Raw genomic sequence first — 23,359 nt, 5'->3', positions numbered from 1 at the left:
TACAACTGATTCTCAAGTAACAAAACACATAAAGGATCTCCACTCTACTTATGTACTATTAACCAATTTGAAATATTGCCCCACCTGCAGGACCTTGTAATCCATTCTTTCACTACATGGAATCCAATAGATCTTTAAAAAATTTAAGATTATGTCCATCCCCATTAACACTTTTACTGGTTTCCCACTGCACACAGAATGAAATCCAAACTCCTCTTCACAGCCTGAAAGGTCCTGCATGACGTGGCCCCTGCTGACCCCTCTCACTGCCTCTCATACCAGTCTTCTCCTTGATCCTGAGGCTCTAGCCACAAACCCTCCCTTCTTTTTCAAACACGCAGAGTCCTCTCCCCCTGAGGCTCTTGGAGAGTGCTGTGCCCTGGGGCTGCAGTGCTCTCCTCTCAGCTCGTGACACGACCAACTCCTTCTCTCTCACGTCTCTGCTCAAATGTCCCCTCAAATGTCCTTGCCTGTCTCCCCAGGTCATTCGCTATCAGATATCCAGTTCATTCCTCCACAGCACTCCACATCAACGACTCGGAAGCCTAACGGCTCACAGACGAAACCACGAGAGGGCGACACTCACTACCATGCCGCACGGAGGCCACTCTAGGCGCGGTGGCTCGGAGACTCGGTGGAATTAACTCTTAGCCAGGCTGAACTGGAGCTGGAGCTGGAGGCCAACTCCTTTCGCTAGTCCCTGAGTCTAGCCACTCGCGGACTCAGAAGGGCGGGACCTGGCCGGAAGCACTCAACTTCAGCTTCCGGTAGGACCTCCGGCCGCGGACCCACGCGTAATAAAGGTCTCAGGCGGCCGAGACCCGGGTGTCGTAGGCCTGCGCCCCGACCCTTTGCTCAAGCGCTAGCTCGGCCTTCGCGGTTCCCTGGGTATCATGCCGCGAAGAGTAGCAGTTGACCCGGAGGATGAGGGAGTGGCCTTTTAGAAACCGAGCTGCCGGAGGTAACCAAGAAGCAGTTACCCCTCGGTGTCGGCTGCGGGGCTCGGACAGCTGCCGGCCGTTGCTCGGGGCTGCAGCAAGGCAGTTGGAGGCGAGACGGCCGTTTCTTGTGGCTGGGCGGCCGGAATCTCCGACCACACGGTCTCGGGCGAGGCCGACCGACTTCGGGGGCTCCTCTTTCTGCCGTCTGCAGATTGCTCCCGGCCCGCGGCGGGGCACGTTGGCACGCTGCGCGCCTGCACAGTGCTCGCGGAGCCCGGCTGCCCTCCAGAAACGTCCTGTTCCTGCCTCCCCCCTTCCCCACCCGTCCCCGCGTCGATGTTAACCGCCGGAGAACCGCAGTTCGGAGTCACATCGCCTTCTCTTGATGCAAAAGTCGCCGTCCTCCTGAGCCGGGGTGGGTAGCGGGGAGCAGGCTGTTACTGAATACCGTGGTATCCTGGACAGAATCTCGGTGTTGGTTCTGCTGCGTTACCCCAGGAGAGTGAGGCTCAGGAGGCGTCCCTCAGCCTCCCTTAGAAGTCTAAGAGACCCTTGAAATGCAAAGACGGCAGTCACCAGATGCCATAATCGCCCTTTTTGTGACGATACTTGGATAAACCTTTTGTAAAGAAAGGTCGGCTGTAATTTTTCCTAGTTCAAGTAAAGACAAATTTTAATTTAAAAAAGTGATTGATCTTAGAGGAAGGAGAGAGAGAAACGCCTATTTGTTGCTCAATTTATTTATGCACTTACTGGTTGGTTCTTGTATGTGCGCTAGTGGGAGATGGAACCTGCATCTTGGTTCATGTGGGGACCATGCTCTAACCAGCTGAGCCAACTACGTGGCCAGGGCCCATCACCACTGAGGAGAAGTATTAAAATACAGTTATAAATCTTCTAGGTAGTGCCCTTCATACGTCTTGTAAAGAAGTGCCAAAAAAGAACGTTGAGTATCTGGTTACTGAATTGGGTGCTTTCTGTGACTAAAAGCCTACTTTCGCCCTAATTACTTTCCTTTTAGTCTGGTCTCACTGACTCAGCTCTCCTTCATGATAATGTCAAATGCTCCACGAAGTGAAGGCTTCCATCATCACAAGAGGATGAAAGATCAAAGAAGTTGTACTCTCATACTAAAAGCAAAAGGTTGATAGTTAAAATGTAAGAAAAGTTCAGATATTCTCCTAATCTTTTGGGAAGACAAGATAGGAAGCACATCAGTGAACTCTTTGGATATTCCTCAAACTGCTTGAAGCCACTGGGTGCGAATTTTCTCACCCACCAACCTTTTCTGAATATTTTTCAAAGCAGTCATCACTTGGCATTTGTTTTCAGTGAGCTGTGCTATAGCCAAATTCAATAAAAGGAGAGAAAGGGCCTGGCAGTCGGTAAAGAGGCAAGGCAGGGGGTTTTCTTTTTATTAACTTTTTAATTTTTTTTCAGAGAGAGAGAAAGGACAGATTTTGGGACAGACAGGAAGGGAGAGAGATGAGAAGCATCAACTCATAGTTGTGGCACCTTAGTTGTTCATTGATTGCTTTCTCATATGTGCCTTGTCTGGGGGGCTCCAGCCAAGCCAGTGACTTTGGGCTTCAAGCCAGCGACCATGGGGTCATGTCTATGATAACATGCTTAAGCTGGCGACCTTGGGGATTTGAACGTGGGTCTTCAGCGTCCCAGGCTGACACTTTATTCACTGCACCACTGCCTGGTCAGGCTGGGCAGGATGTTTTCATTTTTCTCTCAGTAGGTAACAAGTAGTAAAGTTCATGTGTGTTTCTTACTGACTTACATTCTTTTTCTATCCTCAGTGACTTAGGGAGAAGATCCCTTTTTGTTCCAGACCAGACTGGGCCTCAGTTCTTAAGATAGTGCTGGTGGTGTCCAGTACAGGAGCACGCTGTTCCAGAGCAGAATGATGGTAGGTCCGAAGGTGGCTGAGTATTAGAACCCTTAGGTCAGTGCTCTGTGGGAGACTGAAGGGCCTGTGACAGAGAGCTCCACTCAGACTAATAAATATACTGCACAAACGAACAGTCTTGGCTGGAGAGCTCTCGCCAACACTTCCAGAGTTTCCATTATCATGAACAGGTGGACACTGTGAGGCTGTTGGCCATCTTCAAGATTTATACCGAAGCTAGAGTAATACTCAAAAGAGTAGATCTTGCCCTGGCCGGTTGGCTCAGTGGTAGAGCGTCGGCCTGGCATGTAGAGATCCCGGGTTCGATTCCCGGCCAGGGCACACAGGAGAAGCACCATCTGATTCTCCACCCCTCCCCCTCTCCTTCCTCTCTGTCTCTCTCTTCCCCTCCTGCAGCGAGGCTCCATTGGAGCAAAGATGGCCTGGGCTCTGGGGATGGCTCCTTGGCCTCTGCCCCAGGCGCTGGAGTGTCTTTGATCGCAACAGAGCGACGCCCCGGAGGGGCAGAGCGTCGCCCCCTGGTGGGCATGCTGGGTGGATCCCGGTCGGGTGCATGTGGGAGTCTGTCTGACTGTCTCTCCCCGTTTCCAGCTTCAGAAAAATACAAAAAAAAAAAAAAAAAAAAGAGTAGATCTTGGAACTGCTGGTGCTAGAGAAGTTCCTGACCATTCTGCCCAGGGATACCAAATCCCAGATAAAGAAGCACCACCTACAGAGCATTAGGAGGCTGTGGCCTGATAGACCACTTGCAGAATAAATCTGCTGAAATGAGAAATGAGATGAGAAAAAAAATTCCAGGTATAGAACAATGAAATAGGATGAAGGTAGATATATGAGGTGTGGCGGCATTTTTTTTTTTTTTGTATTTTTCTGAAGTGAGAAAAGGGTGCGGGCACGGACAGACAGACTCCCACATACACCTGACCAGCATGCCCACCAGGGGGCAATGCTCGACCCATCTGGGGTGTTGCCCCCTTGCAACCGGAGCCATTCTAGCACTTGAGGCAGAGGCCATGGAGCCATCCTCAGTGCCCAGGCCAACTTTGCTCCAATGGAGCCTCGGCTGCGGGAGGGGAAGAGAGACACAGAGAGGAAAGAGAGGGGGAGGAGTGGAGAAGCAGATGGGCGCTTCTGTGTGCCTTGGTCAGGAATCGAACCCAGGACTTCCACTCACTGGGCCAATGCTCTACCACTGAGCCAACTAGCCAGGGCTGGTGTGGGGGCATTTAATTGAGATGAAGTAGGTCAATATTCTGTTGTTCCTTTAGGCCCTTCTTGGCAGGACCAGAAACCACAGACACATAGCCATAGTCATTCCACAGATTTTGGAGACCCTAGCAGAAGTGTCCTAGAGAAAGAGTTGGTTTTTTTCTTTTTAGAGCACGATTTCTTGAGGGTAAGAAGCATAGTCTGGCTTGACCTATGAGATTGGTCTTAAGTTATTAAGAAATAAAGGGCAACAAGGAGTTGGAGAGTAAGGGGCAGAACAAAATAAATGGAGTGCACTTAAAGAACAAAGAAGAGAGAAGATAACAAGACAAAGAAGAAAGGGAAAGATTTGAGAATCCCAAAAGAGTGTCTGAGAGAAGAAAGGTGCTGAGGGCTAGTGTCCTTTGTACCACAGTGAAGAGCCTCCATCCACTGCCCTCCCTTACTGGTTAGTCCTTGGCTCTGCTGGTGAGGGGGATCGAGGGATCTAGGGTATGCCCTTGAATAGGTGGCAGCACATAAACTGGCTTCAGGCAAAACATGTAGAATACAGAGCAGGGCATATGTTTGGTGTCAGAATCACTGATGGCAGTTTAGAGTCAGAGTCTTTACTTCTCCTTTCTTCCTCATCCACATTCTCCGAGAAAACCTTCCCTGGCTGTGGAGAAAATCCATTTGATAAGACAATTAAAAATTTTAATTCTTTGAGAAAAGTATAAGACAAGAAATACTTCAGCAAGGATCTAAGTGAAGAGAGAAAGGCTGTCAAGACAGCATGAGAACAGATGGCCTGCACAATCCCCGTCGAGGTCTGAGCTGGGCTGTATGCAGAGGGGGTGGGGCCACTGTGTTGAAGGGCTGTCAGTAGCCACATCTTTTTTCCTTTTTTTCCTAAATTTCCCAGGTTGTGGATAGTTCTTTGTAGAAAATTTGTGGCCCATTATCTTTAAGCCTTTTAGTCATTTCCTTTAGTGCCTCACACTTCCCACATTCTGGACTCGATGCTTTTTCCTCCCTCTACCTCCAGCCCCTTAAGCCTAAAGTAAGCTTTGGTAACAAGAATGGGAATTATTTCTAGGTTGCAGTCCATGTGCTGGGAAAGGAGGCGGTGCTCTTGGGAGGAACAGCAGAGGCCCCAGGCTTCAAACTGAAGCCGGCAGAGTCCCAGCCAGTGAGCAGGTCCCAGGAAGAATTTTGGAGAACATATCAGGATCTACAGCAACAGCTGAGCACGAATACTTGTAAAGAAACCAAGTCTGTGTCTGAGAGCGGTAAGGAGCTTCATGATAATTTTCTGCTGGGAGTCGTGATAGTAATTTGTTCAGCCAGAACATTGTGAACATTCTGGGTGCCTAATTATGTGGATCTGCATATCCAGCCATGTTTAACAAGTACAGTGTTTTTACAAGTGGCCTTAGAATAGACTATGGGTAAAAGTGGGGGTTGGCCTAAGGTACAGAAATATCCAAACCAAAGGACGCTGGTAATAACACCGTGAAATCTGTTCTTTAGAAAAGTAGAAAGGATTTAAGCCTTCCCATCATAAAAGCACAGAAGGAATTGCGATCACAAATGGGCTGTCAGTAGCAGTATGTGAACACAATTGTGTACTAGGAGAAAGATAATAAATGATAAACAATACATCTGCTGTACATTGGAGCTCATGAATATATCATTTTCAAATTTGTTAAATTTATCTTAGCTCAGAACTATGTCATGAGAAGAAAATAAAGGTTTTATTTAATTAATTTTGCTTGTGAAAACTGGGCAACCTGTTATGGGGGTTGATAGGTGCTTGGTTCTTATGAACAATGAGGCCACTTACCAGCACCACAGGTACTTATGAAGGTTTCCCATCTACTGAAAGAATGAAGATCTTTTACATTAGAAATGAGCTCAGAATGTGCATAGAAGAGAGAGATTTCTCATGGCTCTTTTCCACCCACAGCTGTGCCTGCTCACCAGATCCTAGCCTTTCCCGAGCAGACAAACACCAAAGATTGGACAGTGCCGCCTGAGCTCATCTTGCCTGAGTCCCAGGTGAGCTGTGCTTTCAAGCTGTTTAGGCTGCCTTTCCCTGCTGCCATGAACCACACTGCCCAGCGGGTGCTCAGAGGCATGTGCCCAGATGTTCTCCCTGGGGAACTAACTGGATACCTCCCAGGCTTTTGCTGATTTCTTGCCTCCTTTCTTTCTGACTTGTCACTTTTAAAAATAAACCTGTGCTGTTAATTTTTTCGGCCTACCATGTAGTTCATGGGCCAATGTTAGGGCTCCTTCTGGAGTGGCCAGTACTGAGCTGAAGCCCATTCTTTTATCTTTAGAGCTTGCTGACATTTGAAGAAGTGGCCGTGTATTTTTCCCAGGAAGAATGGGCGTTACTGGATCCCAGTCAGAAGGCTCTCTACAATGACGTAATGCAGGAAAACTATGAGACTGTCATTTCTCTAGGTAAAGAGTCTCCCTTCCGTTTTGTAGAAGTTGAGTCATCTGTAATGTTCTTAGCTAACAGGGAATGCACCCCTATGGAAAGAGTCTGTTAGTTTTCAGTGCAATGTGTGGGCAGGGAAAGGTGAATGTAGATCACTTGGGTGCTTTTGTCTTTCTTTTCTTTTTCCAGAGATGATATTTATATTGAGTTTCTTGGGCTACTGTAACAAATGACCACAACTCTGTTACTTAAAACACTAGAGCTCTGACCTGTGGTGGCGCAGTGGATAAAGTGTTGACCTGGAAATGCTGAGGTCGCCAGTTCGAAACCCTGGGCTTGCCTGGTCAAGGCACATAATGGGAGTTGATGCTTCCAGCTCCTTCCCCCCTTCTCTCTCTCTGTCTCTCTCTCCTCTCTCTCCCTCTCTGTCTCTCTCCTCTCTAAAAATGAATAAATAAAATTAAAAAAAAAAAAAACAGTAGAGAAATTACTCTCTCATAGTTCTGGAATCCAGAAGTCTGAAATCAGAGTGATTTCTGGAAAGATTTTTTTTTTAAGATTTTATTTATTGATTTTACAGTGAGAGGAGAGGGGGCACATGGAGCAAGAAGTATCAGTTCATAATTGTTTCACTTTAGTTGTTCATTGATTGCTTGTTTTATGTGTCTTGACTGGGCAAGCCCAGGATTTTGAACTGATGACCTCAGCTTTCCAGGTTGATGCTCTTTCCACTGCGCCACCACAGGCCAGGCTCTCTAAAGATTTCTAAGACAGAATCCTTCCTTTCTTCGTGGTTCCAGGCGTTCCTTTGCTTGAAGCTGCATAACTCCAATCTCTGGCTCCCTCTTCACATGGTCTTCTCCCCTGTGTCTCAGTACATGTCTGGGAGCTTTTTTCAAGGACATATTCCTTCTTATCCTGCATAGAATTCTTGATCTCTTCCCTCTTCCTCCACAAACCTGCTCTTCTTATATCTTTCTGTACTCAGTAAAGGGCACCTTCATTCACCCAGTTGCTCAGAGCAAGAAAAATGCAGTCATCGTTTACTCTCATCTTGCCATCATGTCCACTACTAAGGAATCACTAGTCCTCTAGATTCCACATTCACAGTATAGTCTGAGTTCAGCCATGCCTTACCTCCTGTGCTGCTAACATTCAGGTCTAAGCTATCTCTAACTAGGTCTACCTCAGTAGCTTTCTTTTTTATTTATTTTTTGTATTTTTCCGAAGTGTGAAGCGGGCAGAGCGGGGGTGGGGGTGGGGCAAAGGGTGGTGACAGATTGCAGTCTGAGCCCAACTGGGATCCACCCGGCATGCCCACTAGGGGGCGATGCTCTGCTCATTTGGGGCCGTTGCTCCACTGCAGCTGGAGTCATTCTAGCGCCTGAGGCAGAGGACATAGAGCCATCCTTAGCACCCAGGCCAACTTTGATCCCATGGAGCCTTGGCTATGGGAGAGGAAGAGAGAGATAGAAAGGAGAGGGGGAAGGGTGGAGAAGCGTATAGGCGCTACTCTTGTGTGCCCTGGCTGGGAATTGAACCCAGGACTTCCACACGCTGGGCCAATGCTCTACAGCTGAGCCAACCAGCCAGGGCCCTTAATAGCTTTCTAACTCACCCTCTGCCATCGGTCTTGCCCTCTTGTAGTCTGTTTTCCATACAGCAGCCAGAGTCTTTTAGAACCTGATCAGATCATGACATTTTTCTGTTTCAGAACCTTTTGATGACTTCTCATCCAGCTAAGTAAAATTAAACCTTCTTACCAAGGTTCCCAGAACCCTCTTGATCTGGCCTCTGAAACCTCTTTGCCCTCAACTCTTGCCACTAGTGCCCTCATTCAGTTCTCTTTAGCTACACTAGTCTTATTGCTGTTTTTTAATTTTTTATTTTTTTATTTTTTTACAGAGACAGAGAGAGAGTCAGAGAGAGGGCTAGACAGGGACAGACAGAAACGGAAAGAGATGAGAAGCATCAATCATTAGTTTTTCGTTGCGACACCTTAGTTGTTCATTGATTGCTTTCTCATATGTGCCTTGACCGTGGGACTACAGTAGACGAGTAACCCCTTGCTCGAGCCAGCGACCCTGGATCCAAGCCGGTGAGCTTTTGCTCAAACCAGATGATCCCACGCTCAAGCTGTTGACCTCGGGGTCTCGAACCTGGGTCCTCCGCATCCCAGTCCAATGCTCTATCCACTGTGCTACCGCCTGGTCAGGCTTTATTGCTGTTTTTTTAATTGCCATACTCATTTCTACTTTCTGCTTCCCTCTACTTGGCATACTTTTCTGCCACGTGGCAAACTCTCACTTTTAGGTCTGCTTAAATTTCACTTTCTCAAAAAGTCCTTCCATACAGCCTTATCTCAGATAGCTTCACAGAAGCAGAATCTTAGATGCTCTCTTACCCTTCTTTAGTTTCTTTTAAAACATTTATTCCTGACATTTCATTTGATTATTGATGTCTGATTGTCTTACTCTCCCACTAGAAGATAAGTTGTCTGAGATCAGGGAACTTTGGCTTATGCATCACTATATCCCTAGTTCATAGAGAGTGTCTGGCACACCATAGCCACTCAGTACACGTTGTGAAAGACTGAATGATGAATACTTTCCATATTTGGTCATTTATGGGTAGAAAAAGTCCACTTAGTGATTCTGGTCTATCTCATCCAATAGGATGTGAACCAGTGACCTATAAGAGTGGTAGAGCCCTGGCCGGTTAGCTCAGTGGTAGAGCGTCGGCCTGGTGTGCAGGAGTCCCGGGTTCGATTCCCGGCCAGGGCACACAGGAGAAGCGCCCATCTGCTTCTCCACCCCTCCTCCTCTCCTTCCTCTCTGTCTCTCTCTTCCCCTCCCGCAGCCGAGGCTCCATTGGAGCAAAGATGGCCCGGGTGCTGAGGATGGCTCTGTGGCCTCTGCCTCAGGTGCTAGGATGGCTCTGGATGCAACGGAGCGACGCCCCAGAGGGGCAGAGCATTGCCCCCTGGTGGGCATGCCGGGTGGATCCCGGTAAGGTGCATGCGGGAGTCTGTCTGACTGCCTCCCTGTTTCCAGCTTTGGAAAAATGCAAAAAAAAAAAAAAGTAGTAGAAATACTAGTCTATTATCTGTTGCACAGCTGCTAAATAAAAGTTTCTATAATTATGACAGGAATCATTTATGCATATGATTCCCAATCCACTGACCTTCACATTGGTGCTGGTACACTAGGTCTTATCCTGGGTGAGTCCTAAAGAGTTATTAGGACCAGCCTGTATTCCCTGCAACCTCTGGAGTTTTATTCCAACTTTGTCAAATGGTGGCAGAAGAAGGGGTACATGCACAAGATTCCCTTGACCTATTGTTTTGTTTGTTTGTTTGTTTTTTGAGAATGAGGAGGAGTGAGAGAGAAAAGCACCAACTTATTGCTCCATTTTAGCTGTGCGTCTGTTGATTGCTTCCCATCTGTGCCTTGACCACAGATTGAATCAGCAACATTGGGCTCACGGCTGGCAACCACGGGATCAAGCTGGCAACCATGGGATTGAGCTGGTGATCTCAGTGCTCCAGGTCGATGCTCTATCCAATGTGCCACCAGCAGCCAGGCCCTATGATCTTTTAACATTGATCAAGCTGGGTTTATTTCTTAATCTCCATTTGCATATCCACTAACAAATGCAGTGTAGTGTAAACCCAATGACTGATATGAGAGTATATTTATTTAACCATTTGGGGTAACAAACTGTAAAAGTGTTCTTCTCTGTTCCTAAAATAGTATATGACTAATGGACATTGTTAAGTTAGCAGTCCTTGACCTCAGTTTTTCCATTTCACAGCCATATTTGTACATCCGAAATCTAAAGTGATCTGTTTAGAGCAAAGGAAAGAGTCATGGGTTCAAGGATCCATGGAGTTCAAGGACAGTGCTGGAGTAATGCCTACAGGTAAAGACACCATGGGAAGAAGAGAATTGTGCCCTAATAGATACCTTTGCAAAGACTCAACATTTTGGTGGGAGGATGGAGGAACTTAACATTTTAAGATTCTAGTTCTCTTTATTTTAAAATTGAGTGATCACTGAATTTTTGTCTCTATTCCTGAGGTTTTCTTGCTGTGCCATTTAGTTGGTTGATATTTATGTTTATTCCAGCAGGGTTAAAGCTCAAAAATGGCATTGAAAATCATCAATCTAAATGCCTTTCTGACTTAGAAATGCAAACACCAGGAGACATAGTTTCAAAACCGGACACAGTAAAAGTTCCCCAGAATACAAGAGTCAGAGATAATCGTGGTGATGTGCATAGGGTGGGGAAGTGGCTCCAAGATTTTTCAGTGATGGAAAGAGAGAATCTTTCAGCCTGGAGACAAGAGCTGCTGAAACTTCTGGATCGTCACAAGAAAGAACGTGCAGGAGAAAAGTCTTTTAAGTGCCAGGAATGCAGGAAAAGCTTCAGAGTTAGTTCTGACCTTATTAAGCACCAAAGAATTCACACTGAAGAGAAACCATATAAATGCCCACAGTGTGATAAGAGGTTTAGATGGAGTTCAGATCTTAATAAGCACTTTACATCACATCAAGGAATAAAGCCTTATAAATGCTCATGGTGTGGGAAGAGCTTTGGTCAAACTTCAAATCTCCACACACACCAAAGAACTCACACTGGAGAGAAGCCCTTTACATGTCATGAATGTGGGAAAAAATTCAGTCAGAACTCCCACCTTATTAAACACCAGAGAACCCATCTATAAAATGTGCACAAGAAACTTCAGCAAGCAGTTGAATCTTCTTAGACACCAGAAATTCCATTGGTGAAGCAAAGCTTGTCCAGTGTCCTCAGCCTGAAAAATTTTATCAAGTGGAGCTTGATCCTCAAGTTTATGAAAAAACATGAAAAGCTTTTCATCAGTGGAAAATTTGGGGCTATAAATGTTTCACAGAAAGGAATCAAGGTGGACCCTGCAGGGGACATATATTAGTCATATTATATACTGTTTTTACTTATAACTTTCAGCTTAGCCACAGGTGTTCTGAGAACATTCTGAATGAAGGAAAAATCTGTTTTGAGATTGTACCTGACAATATAGCAAATTCAGCTTCAAATAGCATATGAAACCATGAATCAATCAGTCTTCTCTGGTCATAAAGGTAAATATTGTTGGTTTTGCATTGAACTCCCCGGCCACTCTTAAACACATAAAAAAGCCCTGGCCGGTTAACTCAGTGGTAGAGCGTTGGCCTGGCCTGCGAGAGTCCCGGGTTCGATTCCTGGCCAGGGCACACAGGAGAGGCGCCTATCTGCTTCTCCACCCCTCCCCCTCTCTTTCCTCTCTCTCTCTCTCTTCCCCTCCCGCAGCCAAGGTTCCATTGAAGCAAAGTTTGCCTGGGTGCTGAGGATGGCTCTGTGGCCTCTGCCTCAGGCGCTAGAATGGCTCTGATTGCAGCAGAGTGACGCTCCAGATGGGCAGAGCATCACCCCCTGGTGGGCGTGCCGGGTGGATCCCGGTCGGGCGCATGTGGGAGTCTGTCTGACTGCCTCCCCGTTTCCAACTTCAGAAAAATACAAAAAACAACAACAACAACAAAAAACACATAAAAAGCAATAACGTCCTTGTTTTATTGCATACCATTACTTCAGGGTAGGAGGATTATCAATTTTAATAGTCCCATAGGGTAGATATAAATTCTTCTTTTTTTTTTTTTTTTTTTTTTTTTAAATGAATGCTTATGAAAACATTCCTTTTCTAAATAAGGTCTCTAACAAGGAATGTGCTGTTTCTAAATCCGATTTGTCCAGCAAGTATTTTTTTTTTTAATTTTATTTATTCATTTTTAGAGAAGAGAGAGAGAGGGGGAGAGAGAGACAGAGAGAGAGGAGAGAGAGACAGGGGGAGGAGCTGGAAGCATCAACTCCCATATGTGCCTTGACCAGGCAAGCCCAGGGTTTCGAACCGGCGACCTCAGCATTTCCAGGTCGACGCTTTATCCACTGCGCCACCACAGGTCAGGCTAGATATAAATTCTAATGTAAAGTTTTCCAAAAACCAAATTGGATTTTCTTCTCTCTTGTCATTGGACATCATGTGAGTTTCATTTTTAGCTGCTTTAGTTCTTGAATCCGATTAGCACATTTTTTTTTTTTTTACAGAGGCAGAGAGTCAGAGAGAGGGATAGATAGGGACAGACAGACAGAAACGGAGAGATGAGAAGCATCAATCAGTTTTTCGTTGCGCATTGCGACACCTTAGTTGTTCATTGATTGCTTTCTCTTATGTGCCTTGACCGCGGGCCTTCAGCAGACCAAGTAACCCCTTGCTTGAGCCAGCGACCTTGGGTCCAAGCTGCTGAGCTTTTGCTCAAACCAGATGAGCCCGCACTCAAACTAGCGACCTCAGGGTCTCGAACCTGGGTCTTCGGCATCCCAGTCCGACGCTTTATCCACTGCCACCGCCTGGTCAGGCTGATTATTAGCACATTTTTTCTGTGATGAAGTCATATTTACTTCCCCACTAGGGAATCTGCCCCATAACTAATAATATCTTGTGTGCCTTATTAGTGGTGTTTGAGAAAGGAAAACATTTCTAATGAGATCTTATGGAAACAGGTTGGATTTTTAGCCATGGAATATATATTAGATGTAAGTGAGAATTTTCTACAGTAACAAAGTGAGCTTTCCTTCCCTCACAAAGTCAATAGGATAAAACAGTAAAAAATTAGCACTCTACTGAGGCTTAAAAGAAAATTAATTGGAGTTAAGGATCAACTTCTCAGGATTTTGTTTGTTTTTAAGAACAAGGAGAGAGTTATGTTTGGGAACTGGATTTTGTGCTGCAGGCAGGATTCTGTCGTACACTGGGCATGGTGACCTGGGAAGTCAGTCAGCTTAGGACCATGTTTCCAAAAGAAACATTTGAAGACTGATGCTGAGTGGTGGGCGAATGTGGCAAATCCACATCCATGTTGGTTGTCTTACGCTGTACACTGTTAGGCAGGGGTTAGCAATGTCTGTTTTCTCCGGCACAGCGTTTAGCAGTGATTTTGGGAGGCATGTCTGATAGACTGCTGAACATATCCCTAGGCTCTGGGTTTTCTGATAACTTACCCTTTAGGTACCTTTACGTTTACTCAGATTTATTACTGTTAGAGCTTTTAAGTAGAATCAGGAAAAGGGGTAAATTACCTCTTCCAAATATATATATTAAAGATTTTATTTATTGATTTTTAGAGAGAGGAAAAAGGTGGGGGTGGGGTGGAGCAGGAAGCATCCACTCATCGTTGATTCTTGTATGTGCCTTGACTGGGCAAGCCCGGGGCTTTGAACCAGCGACCACAGTGTTCCAGGTTGACGGTTTATGCACTGTGCCACCACAGGTCAGGCCCAGATATATTATTTCATAAATGAAGTTAAGGCTTAAATATTCAGGGACCTGTTCAAGACCCTGAATGCAAGACTATCAGCACTTTGTATGTTATATTTGCAGAGTCAGCCTAGATGTGATTGTATTATATCTATTTCTAGCTTATAAAACATACCTGTTTCTTGATTGGTTACTGAAACACTCTTAAGTCTCCATTTTCTCTATACTCACCTCAGGACTGATCTGAGGATATAGGGGTTAATGAAAGAAAAACTCCTGATAACATGGCCAACAGTAGATGCTCAATCAGTGTACATTCCTTTCCTTTTTTCATGCTCCCCAGTGATATGTTGGGCAAGACTGACTACGTTAAAGGAGCAGTTACATTTGTGGCTCTTTCAGCTCCTTTTATTGCAGGAATCAAAGAAGGACAAAACCGCCCAGACAGCTTGATGAAGGAAGTAGGATTTATTAAAGCTGGTGGAGCACGTGGGGATTGTAGCTCCAAAACACAGGCTCCCCGAAGTTTATTTTCTTACAGGTTATATAGCTTTATAGTATCTAAGTAATGGACATGTGATGTCTTTGTTTAAGATTTCCCAGGACTCCAGGAGAGGGGAGGGAGAGTTTTGATGGTGTAAGCAAGGGGGAAGGGGTTTTCAGATGCTAGTCATAGTTACATACAGATCCTGTTATTCTTGCTTTGTACTGTAACTATGGGATATAGTTAATTTATCACTGGCTGACTCGGTTACCCCAGCTGGCTCCTTTCCCTTGTATTCTTTTTGTTTCTTCCTTCTCAGGGAAGAGGGGCCTGCCCCCCCTTCCTCACTTTTAGGAGCTGAGTCCTGGTGGTGAGGGTTATGCTGACTTGGTTTGATCTGTGGCTTCAGTGTTTTCTTTGTGTAAATCACGTGAGGTATTGGTCTGGCACTCTCAATGGGATTTTATTTTGTTCCCCAAGATGAGCTACACCAAGTATTATTTTTAATCAAGGCCAGCTCTGAATCTCTAGTCTGCCTAGCTTTTACCCAACAGCCTCAGTCTTAGACCTGTAGGATTCCATCTCTTCTCCCACAATACATGTGGATTTCTTCCTAGCACTATTCATTCGTTTAAATTGATGAGGTCTATACCAAGGATATAGTAGGGAACAAAAGGAAAAACTGCATACCCTCATGCAGCTTGTATTCTAGTGAATAGTAAAAAGGATAATGGTTATGTTTTTTGCTCCTTGCAGTTAGGGTCATCAGATCATTTTGGTCACTGGGGTGTGACCAGAAGCCTCACTTCTGGGCTGAAGCATTTATTTGTTGGTGTGGGACTCTGTAGTGCTCTCTTCCTGCCTCAATCATGGAAGAACCCAGAGGACCATGGGATCAAACCAGTCTGGGATGCTATGTCCCCCACCTGACAGGACGGCCGTTCTGGAGAGTCCCCATAATGCACTTTGTTGGAGTGAGAAATAAACTTGTGTCTAACCACTGAGATGTTGGAGCTGTGTGTTTCTGCAGCATAACCAAGGCCTGCTTGAAAAAGTTGGTCTTAGTTACCACAGTCATCTTCTTCCTGGTCTTCGTGTGCTCGACCCTTGTCAACTGTGGCTGTGTGCGCAAAGCTAGCCAAGGAACTAGACAGCCAAGAGCAGAGAGAAACAAAGACTTTGGAACCTGAGATCTCCAGGTGGTGGTGGTAGACTGCCCTTTAGCATACAGCTAGTGCTCGACTTACAACCATGATTGGTTCCGACAGACTAGTCGTAACACGATTTGGTCGTAAGTTGAGTAGGCTATATGTACAGTACTGTGAAATGATGTTATAAAAATATTTAAGTCATATTTTATCATAATTTTCTCCATTTTGTGGATGGGCCCGCTTCATTGCTTTGTTATAACTGTTGATCACATGGGTGCAGAACCTTTCACAGCTTCACGAATTCTTTATCTTTCAAAATCATCGACACAGTCAAGTATGATAACTTCGTATCACGTGCGATCACATTCACTTTCTTTCCTCCTTCGTACTGCTTAATTACCTTCATTATCTTGTCGAGATCAATGGCCTTTCTTTCCTTCTTGGCAGGCTGAGGCATAGACAAAGACAATTTCCTCTTGGTAGACATCTTGGGAGGGGTTTGATGAAAAATATCCAAGACATAAAACAAATTGCTATACTGAATCTGGGGTAACAGTTGAAATGGTGCACGTGGAGATAGTAGTGCTGCCGGAAGCTGGTCCGCACTGTCGTACTCCCAGCTGGGCAATGCTTGCACTGCCAGACGCGGAGCACTCATGGCTAGCGATTGTGGTCGTAAAGTCAAATGGTCGTAAGCTGCATAGGTAGTAAGTCACTCAATACCTGTAGTTACCTCTGACTAAATCTAGACTAGGAATAGCTACTTTCTTAATCAGATCAAGTTGCTTATCCTGTTCTTATAGTCAAACCCATGCTGCACTCTCATCTATAGCCTGAGGAACAAAGACCTTAAAGCGGCACTGAAGATGTTTCTGGATGGCTGAGGAGACACATGACTAGGGCCATTGAGAAGCACTGTTTCATTCCTGCTTCCTGCTTTTCACAATCAGACTGCTCTTTCCTGTCAATGTAACCATCTACCCTGCTCACAAAAATGAGGGGATATTTTATCACTTCATATTCATTTTGAAATATCCCCTCATTTTTGTGAGCAGTATAGTTACCTTGCCCTCTGACTAGGGAGGCAGCAAGATACCCTAGAAAATTCATGACACTAGGCACCAAGACACTTGAGCGTTTTGTTGTACTCTGGAACTATGGTAGGGGATGTCTCTTAACACTCTTGTTTTCACCATCTGTAAAATGAATATAATAGCTGGCAGGAATGTAAGGATCAAAGTAGAAAATGCATATGGGTGTGCTTCGATTAAGTCTCTCAGTGTAATACTTAAAGATGGAATACATCATCTAAGGAGGTGTATCAGTCTATTTCACATTTCACCTCCCTCCATTTATATCCTGATAGGCTACTTTGCCTTCATTGTGCAACAAGAGTCCTCAGAAATCAGTGAGGGGTGAAAAGGAGTAGATAAAGGCAGAGAGACTGTGTAGAAACTTCCACTGTTTTTTCCCCTCACCCCAATCCATTAGCTCCCTCACGAATATATATCCAGAATATCACAATCTAGAAGAACACATGAAAATTAGAAAAGTGTTTGTCATATTAAGAGGGAAATGACTGAAGATTGAATGTTACTATAAATGTCTAAATGCAGGGTTTTTTTGTGTTTTTTTTTTAATGAAGTTGATTTATTGAAACAAAAACTTGAAGATAAAGTAAGTGGGAAAAATGACAGATTAAGGTCCAGGAAGCTTTATATACTATAATCATTTCCTCTGAGAGGGAGTGTAGTTTTTGAGGTAAGAGGTGACAAGAGTTCATTTTTAGCTGAGAATGTTTTGCAGTATGTACACAATATTAATAACAGGATAAAACATTGGGTTAGAAGTGAGTTTTAAGTCCTACTTTTGACACTAGATTTTGCCTCAGATTCCTCATCTGGAGGATGAAAATAGTAATATTGACTCCATAAGACTTGTGAGGATGAGTATGTACATTGTTAGAACTGTGACAAGCACACAAGCATTACATTTATTTAATTGTCATTGCATTTGTAACTCAGTGTGAGCTCAACCAGGAATGGTACAAAGACCCATCCAAGTAACAGAAGCGGAACCTTATTTCAGGCAGAACAGCAATAACTCAATAGGAGATATTAACAAACACCCAGACCCAGGGCTGCTGGATCTTAACAGTGGCTTTGGTCCCAGCTAGCGATACTTCGTGAATGTTGTCCCCTCATTGGCAGGAGTGCTGTCAATTAAAGAAAGAAACAGGTGGGGATGGTAGTCCTTGCTGACCTGCACCTCTTTTCGGACTTCTGCCTTGAATATGCATCTGGCCTTGTGGAAATCCTGACTTGCCCTGCAGCAGGTTACCATCTTCTGGCTTGGAAATGATGACCTGTCCAGTAATGGGAATGTGAGACTGGCTTTTACTGTCAGTGAGGTCCCTTAATGCTGCACCTCGGCTGTGTACTCAGCCCTTCATTTTTAGCAATTCTGGAGGTGGACCAGCCCTCTCTCTCTCTCTCTCTCTCCCTCCCTCCCTCTCCGAGGGAATGAGATAGCCCAGCAGGTGGGCCCTGGTGCCCATCAGGGCTCCCTGCTGTTCAGTTCCCAGGTGACAGTTTCTTTGAAAGGCTCTGAGCCTCTTGCCCTTGAGATTTACGCTAGTAAAACACTCATTAACTAAGGCTCTATTGCATCCTCGTGCGCCCTTGTGTTAGGCAGTGGGGACACAAAAACAGTTCAGGCACACCTCTTGCCCTCAGAGAGCTCCCAAAAAGGCTGAATACATAAACCCACCAGAAACAAATTCTGGTGTTAGGTGGCATGAGATAAGGCACCCTGAGAAAGATTTACAGATAGAATGAAGGAGTTCAAAGCATTAGGTCTTCAAGAATGTGGTGGTGGTGATATTAGCAGTCCTGATGCTATGGTTTCTTGCCTTCTTTGATGGTACTCTGAGAACTTAAAATTTTTCGTTATTTCTACATTCCTAATGCCTAGGCTCAGGTGCCCTTCCTCTCCTAGTTGGGAGGGATTGACACTAGCAGCCCCTTGTGTTCACTGTAAATAGAAAGAATGAATCCTGCCTTGGGGAAAAAGTATTCTAGACAGGAAAAGTTAGGTACTAAGGCTAGAGAGCACAGAGCCTTTTCCAGGACCTGGGACTAGTTTACTGGTCCTGGATTGTAGACTGTATAGAGAGTTCTGGGCAATGAGACTGAGGGATGGGTTGAGACTTGATTGCCAGGGAGAGCCTTGCAAGCTTGAGATCTTGGCTTATTTCAGTGACGGTAGATAGTCTTGAAGGCTTTTTTTTTTTTTTGCTTTTAACGTGTGTGTGTGTGTGTGTGTGTGTGTGTGTGTGTGTGTCAGAGACGGAGAGAGGAACAGACAGACTGGAAGGGAGAGCGATGAGAAACATCAATTCTTTGTTGCGGCACCTTAGTTTCTCAGTGATTGCTTTCTCATATGTGCCTTGACTGGGGGGCTTCAGCAGACTGAGTGACCCCTTGCTCAAGCCAGTGACCTTGGGTTCAAGCTAGTGAGCCTTGTTCCAACCTGATGAGCCCGCACTCAAACTAGCTACCTCGGGTTTTCAAACCTGGGTCCTCAGCACCCCAGTTCGATGCTCTACCCACTGTGCCACTGCCTGGCCAGGTGGTCTTGAAGGCTTTTGAGCAGAGTATTTATACAATTGGATTAGATTTGTAGAAAGTCAAGAAATCCAGAACTGCTCTGTAGGAAAGTAGGTGGACACATGGAAGAATCTTACACCAGCCTGTTCTAATGATATGGCCCTAGATAATAAGTTCTCAACCAGGGGCAATTTTTGCCCCTCCAAGACCTTTAGCAAGGTATGGAGTCAATTTTGTTGTCACCACTGGGGGGTGCTAACGAAATCTAGTGGTGGAGGCCAGGGATGCAACTAAATATCCAGAATGCACAGGACATACACCCAGCCTCCCACACCCAACAAAGATCTGTCCAGCCTCAAATGTCAATAGTGCTGAAGTTAAGAAATCCTGCCATAGATTGAAAGGAGTGAAACTGGACCAGAAAGGGTGTAACAAACATGTCATCCAAAGAACATTCTTAGTCTCCTTTGGTGTTCTTTATTATGCTTATTACTTGATATGCTGTCAGTTAACCAAGTCTCATGATCCCTCTTCCTCATATTTTTTCACCCACTGATTCATTTGCCAAATATTTATTTAGCACCAGAAACTATTTGAGATGCTGTGATTCAGCAATGAGCACATCAAATTCCCTGCTCACCAACCTTACTCCTTTTTAGGGAATGACAGACAATAATCCTATAAATATTTGTCATAACAAGACTGCCCTGATGGTATTTGTAAGGTATTTTTCCCCGCAGAGGAAGAAGTAACGGCGTAGCCATGAAGTGTGAAATAATAAAAGCTTTATTTAGTATAGCGCTTCCTGGACGATGTTCTCTGCCCAGGGCACAGAGGCCAGAGAAGTCGCATGGATGAAACCGTGTGGGGGATATTTAAAGGGTCGTCTAAGGTGGAGGCGAGTTGATATGATGTGGCGAGATCTCACTGGCTGGCAGACAGTCGATTTTTTCCAAAGGACTTCTGGGAAGTTTCTTTTGGCGCACATGGGTGTGGGCGGTTCTAGCCAAAGTTCCTGGGTCTGGTTCCTCATGTGACCTTTCCCCTTTGCCCACCGACCTTACATTTCGACCTTTCATGTTAGATAGGGGTGCTGCTATTCATCTGGCTACTTCCTGCTGGTTAGGGGCATCGTGGGGAGGGGAGGTCAGAAGGTGGTTTTGAGGGGAGTCGAGAAGAACATCTGTTTGACTGTGACTTGAGAAACTTCGCAGATGCAGTCCTGTAAGGATTTAAAAAAATGAGCAATAGGAGGATTTGCAGGGTCCAGCCTTTTGGTGAGCCAGAGATGGGTTCCAACTGGTTCCGACTGCCAGCAGTCCTGCATGGGGGCAAGCTTGAGGCGAGAGACATGTTTAGAAATGGTTAGTATTGATTATTATGGAGTCCTTGGTAGTGAGGAATGGTAGGAGTAAGTGGGAAGATGCTGTCAGCTGGATAGTGGCTTCAAGACTGTGTGGAATGTCTTAACCCAGGAAAGGTACAGGGCATGATGGCATAACTAAGGAGTGCAAAAGGGGATTCTGTCCAAACTGCATGTCAGGGGTGGTGTGTGAAGGAGAAAAGAAGGGATCCCATCCATTCCCATAACCAAGACCTGTGAGGGAACTAGAGGTCCAGAGTGTGATGGTAAAACAGAGAAGGTAGTCCCCTGTCTACAAGAAATGAGATGAACTTACACACTTTTGCAGCATTGCCCTGGGTTTGGAGTGGGTGATGGGAGTCTTCAAGTCCGGGTCACATCAGTCGTCCATGAGGCCGAGGAGTTCGAGCAGTGGGCCCGTCTGGCTGGCTTGGCCTCCTATTTGGGTGGCTTGTCCTCTACATAGAGGTGCTGAAGAAAAGCCTGTTGCCCAAAGGGGCAATCGCTCTGCCAGTGACCGGGCTGCTTGCAGTCAGGGCAGGGCTCAGTGGGTAGCCGCAGGCAGGGGCACTGTCGGGACCAGTGACCTTCCTTGCCACATTTAAAGCAAGCTCCTAGTGGGGATCCTCTTTGTGGCCCAGACTTGGGTTGGGCACCTCCTATGCCTTACCCCTGTTGCTCTGCCAGCCTCTGGGCTGCCACAAGAGCCTGGATTTGGAGTGTTACCTTCTGCTGCATGCAGGCCTGGTGAACAGCCTCGGCCTTTTTCTACTAATCATGACCATTAAAAACTTTAAATGCCGTGTTCACAGGTCCCGGCTAGGGGTTTAGGGGCTGAGAATAAGAGGAGGGGGACTCGTGGGGAGCCTGGCACCCAGATCCGGCCAGAAATGTCAGAGCCAGAGCAGGACAGGGCCAGACCTTCCTGCAAGAAGATCAGGGTTGGGCCATGGGGTCAGGGTCCCTGCAAACCTGCGTGAGAACCAATGCCTGGCGGAGGAGGGGTTTAAGAACATAGTGGAGAAGGGAGGGGCCCCTGGCCAGCAGGGGAGGAGAAAGAGAGACTGGTATTTGCAGGTGAATGAGAAATAGGATCCTGTGAAGGGAGGGCAGGGGGCTCCTGGAGGGAAGAGACCCGAGTGAAAGAGGTCCGCAGAGGGACCATAGAGGGGTCCCAAGAGAGGGGCGCCCCTGGGGGTCCGGCAGGAAGGTGAGAAAGTTGGGGGTTGGCTAAGGAGGAAAGATCAGGAGTGGAGGGTTTAGGTGAGGTTTCTCTGGCCAAAATGGGCCTACGCCAGGGAGCAGGCAGCACAGAGATTAGGATGGGAACACAAATACTAGAAGCCCTCAATGTAAGGGATCTCCAACCAGTTCCCAGTTCTTTTGGCAATAGTTAAATTGGTGAGGATGTTAAAATCAAAAGTCCCTTCAGGAGGCTACCTGGTCCGATTATCCAGTGGGTTCTATGGCATGGCCACAGCAAAGAATAACAATTTCTTCTTCTTTAAGGAAGGAGATTTTGGATAAGGCAACTTCAGGAGTGTTTTTGGATTAGGTTTAGATTCCTGTGCTTCTATGGCTGCCCTCAGTCCTTGGAGTGGTCAGAGATGAGAATTGGCATCCCGCAACTCAAGCTCTGACCACCGGATGTTAGGTAAAGTGGATATGCCTGGGACATCTCCACAGACATACACGCACTCAGAACGGAAAAGAGGTCCCTGATGCAGCAATTACAGACAGAGAGTCTCAGCGAAAAGAACTGAGGGGAGAGTGGAGGCAGGAGACTTACTGAACCGTGTGCCGAAGTGGGTGGAAAGTTGGAGATCCTGGTTCTTCTGTGGAAGGGAAGGGGAGAGGAGCGGCCCCAGTGGGCTTCAACTCCTCCTGGATTTCGTCTCCAAATGTAAGGTATTTTTCCCTGCCGAGGAAGAAGGAAGGGTGTTGCCACGAACTGTGGAATAATAAAAGCTTTATTTAGTACAGCGCTTCCCAGACAATGTTCTCTAGTCCTGGAGACAGAGGCCAGAGAACTCGCATGGACAAAACCACATGGGGGATATTTAAAGGGTCGTCTAGGGTGGAGGCAAGTTGATATGATGTGGCGAGATCTCACTGGCTGGCAGACAGTCGCTCTTTTCCAAAGGACTTCTGGGAAGTTTCTTTTGGCACGCATGGGTGTGGGCGGTTCCAGCCAAAGTTCCCGGGTCTGGTTCCTCACATGACCTTTCCCCATTGCCCACCGACGTTACAGTATTAACATGCAGTGTAAGGACTCTGCTCTGAGGTTTCACAGAAATTGTTAGCCAGAACGATAGTTGAGAGCGAGAGACAAGTAATTAAAGACTTTTTAAATGTTTTTTTTTTTGGGGGGGGGTTTCCTGTGAGACAGAGAGAGGGACAGATAGGGACAGACAGACAGGAAAGGAGAGAGATGAGAAGCATCAGTTCTTCATTGCAACTCCTTAGTTTGTCATTGATTGCTTTCTCATATGTGCCTTGACCGGGGGGGGGCTAGAGCAGAGCAAGTGACCCCTTCCTCAAGCCAGCAACCTTGAGCTCAAGCTGGTGAGCTGTGCTCAAACCAGGTGAGCCTGCACTCAAGCTGGCGACCTCAGGGTTTTGAACCTGGGTCCTCTGCATCCAAGTCTGACACTTTATCCACTGCACCACTACCTGGTCAGGCTATGTGTTTTTAAAATATTGGTTGCTATCTTAAGAGTAATTTTATTATGCTTACATAATGAAAATAACTGGATAATAAAATTCAGTGGGAAGATGGGTTCATCCACAGTAAAATCTATGGGGCAAAAAAATCTATGGGTAACTCTGAACAAATTTATTCTTTTTTTTTTTATAAAAAAGGTTCGTGGCAACACCCTTTATTCTTTTTTTAAATAAGATATAAATAAGTGTCCTTATGC

General features: G+C 45.8%; 2 protein-coding genes across 2 annotated transcripts in view; both read left to right on the top strand.

Moving 5' to 3' along the window:
* The window catches only part of LOC136334632 (zinc finger protein 75A-like), a 52,273-nt gene that overhangs the window by 21,494 nt on the left and 7,420 nt on the right, over nt 1–23,359 (top strand). The window lies entirely within an intron of this gene.
* LOC136334637 (zinc finger protein 75A-like) lies at nt 774–12,156 on the top strand. The gene is given in 8 exon segments (XM_066275119.1): nt 774–1,356; nt 2,750–2,859; nt 5,147–5,339; nt 6,017–6,108; nt 6,393–6,519; nt 10,313–10,420; nt 10,627–11,221; nt 11,223–12,156. Coding segments are annotated over 7 exon segments (1,218 nt in total). The 5' UTR covers nt 774–1,356; nt 2,750–2,853; the 3' UTR covers nt 11,320–12,156.

The sequence above is a fragment of the Saccopteryx bilineata genome, chromosome 4 (assembly GCF_036850765.1).
Source record: "Saccopteryx bilineata isolate mSacBil1 chromosome 4, mSacBil1_pri_phased_curated, whole genome shotgun sequence".
Classification (NCBI taxonomy): Eukaryota; Metazoa; Chordata; class Mammalia; order Chiroptera; family Emballonuridae; genus Saccopteryx; species Saccopteryx bilineata.
Note: the sequence above shows the minus strand (reverse complement) of the source record. Positions and strands in the feature narration are given on the sequence as shown.